Here is a 1,109-nt window from a genome sequence, read left to right as displayed (position 1 = left end):
ACAGACACACACAGACAGACAGACAGACAGACACACACACACACACACACACACACACAGACAGACACACACAGACAGACAGACAGACAGACACACACACAGACACACAGACAGACAGACACACACACACACACAGACAGACAGACACATTCTCTATGAAAAAAAAGGAATGTTTAAAAAAAATCTTAATGGTTCTAAAACGTGTGAGTGTGTATATATATATGTTTTGTTTTTTTTGAGAATTGTGTATATCACAATGCAAGCAACTAAACATTGATACTCTTAAAACCTTAATGGTTCGAAACATAAGCTTTATATATATATATATATATATATATATATATATGCGCATATATTCTCAACTCTTTCTGTTGCTGATCTTGCAGTGAACCACATGCGCGTGACGGCGATGGATCTGGCGACCACGTCTCTGCTGAATGTGTTCAAAGAGAGTGGCTGCGGTGTTCAGGGTTCGTGGCAGGTGGGCGTGGAGCAGGACGTGACTCCGACCAATGGCTGCGCGGCGCTGGGGCTCCACCTCCCACACACAGAGTATGAGCTCTTCCGATTGGAGCGCGACGCAGACGGACGATTGCTGCTGTTTAACGGCCAGCGGCCCAGCGACGGCTCCAGCCCCGACCGACCCGACAGACGGCCCACATCCTACCAGACGCCGCTGGTGCAGTGCTCCGCCGCTGGAGGTCAGAGGTCAGAGGTCAGCGCCGCGCAGAGCCTCGGCAATCTGGCAACCACAGCAGCGGTGGCGGCGGTTTGGAGTTTGTGGGTTTCTGAGACGTAAAAGCGATCAGATGTTTCTGACCCAGAATGCACTAGAGTTTTCCGTCAGACGGATGAATGCACAACAGGAACTGCACTTTACGAGAACGAAGCCTGACGCTTTCGCTCCTGACGGGACTTTACATCCTAAAACATGCCTGTAAATCAGATTCGAAGGAAAAATCTCCCAGAAATAAAGATTCTGTCATTATTTAGTCATACAGCCCAGGGCCTTCATCTATAAAGATGTCCATTTTTTTCTAAGAAATCATATAGAAATGAATTCATCAATGATATACAGTGGGTACGGAAAGTATTCAGACCCCCTTAAA

The 1,109-nt window shown here is 47.1% G+C and overlaps 1 protein-coding gene across 1 annotated transcript in view; it reads left to right on the top strand.

The window, feature by feature from the left end:
- LOC107564340 (protein APCDD1-like) overlaps positions 1-1,087 on the top strand; it is a 28,398-nt gene extending 27,311 nt beyond the window's left edge. The window contains exon 6 of the mRNA XM_016249393.1: positions 387-1,087. Coding sequence (XP_016104879.1) covers positions 387-799 — 413 coding nt within the window. The 3' untranslated portion in view covers positions 800-1,087. The remainder of the gene's footprint in view (positions 1-386) is intronic.
- The last annotated feature ends 22 nt before the right edge of the window (positions 1,088-1,109 follow it).

Source organism: Sinocyclocheilus grahami, unplaced genomic scaffold (assembly GCF_001515645.1).
Source record: "Sinocyclocheilus grahami isolate Dianchi unplaced genomic scaffold, SAMN03320097.WGS_v1.1 scaffold924.1, whole genome shotgun sequence".
NCBI classification, from domain to species: Eukaryota; Metazoa; Chordata; class Actinopteri; order Cypriniformes; family Cyprinidae; genus Sinocyclocheilus; species Sinocyclocheilus grahami.
Note: the sequence above shows the minus strand (reverse complement) of the source record. Positions and strands in the feature narration are given on the sequence as shown.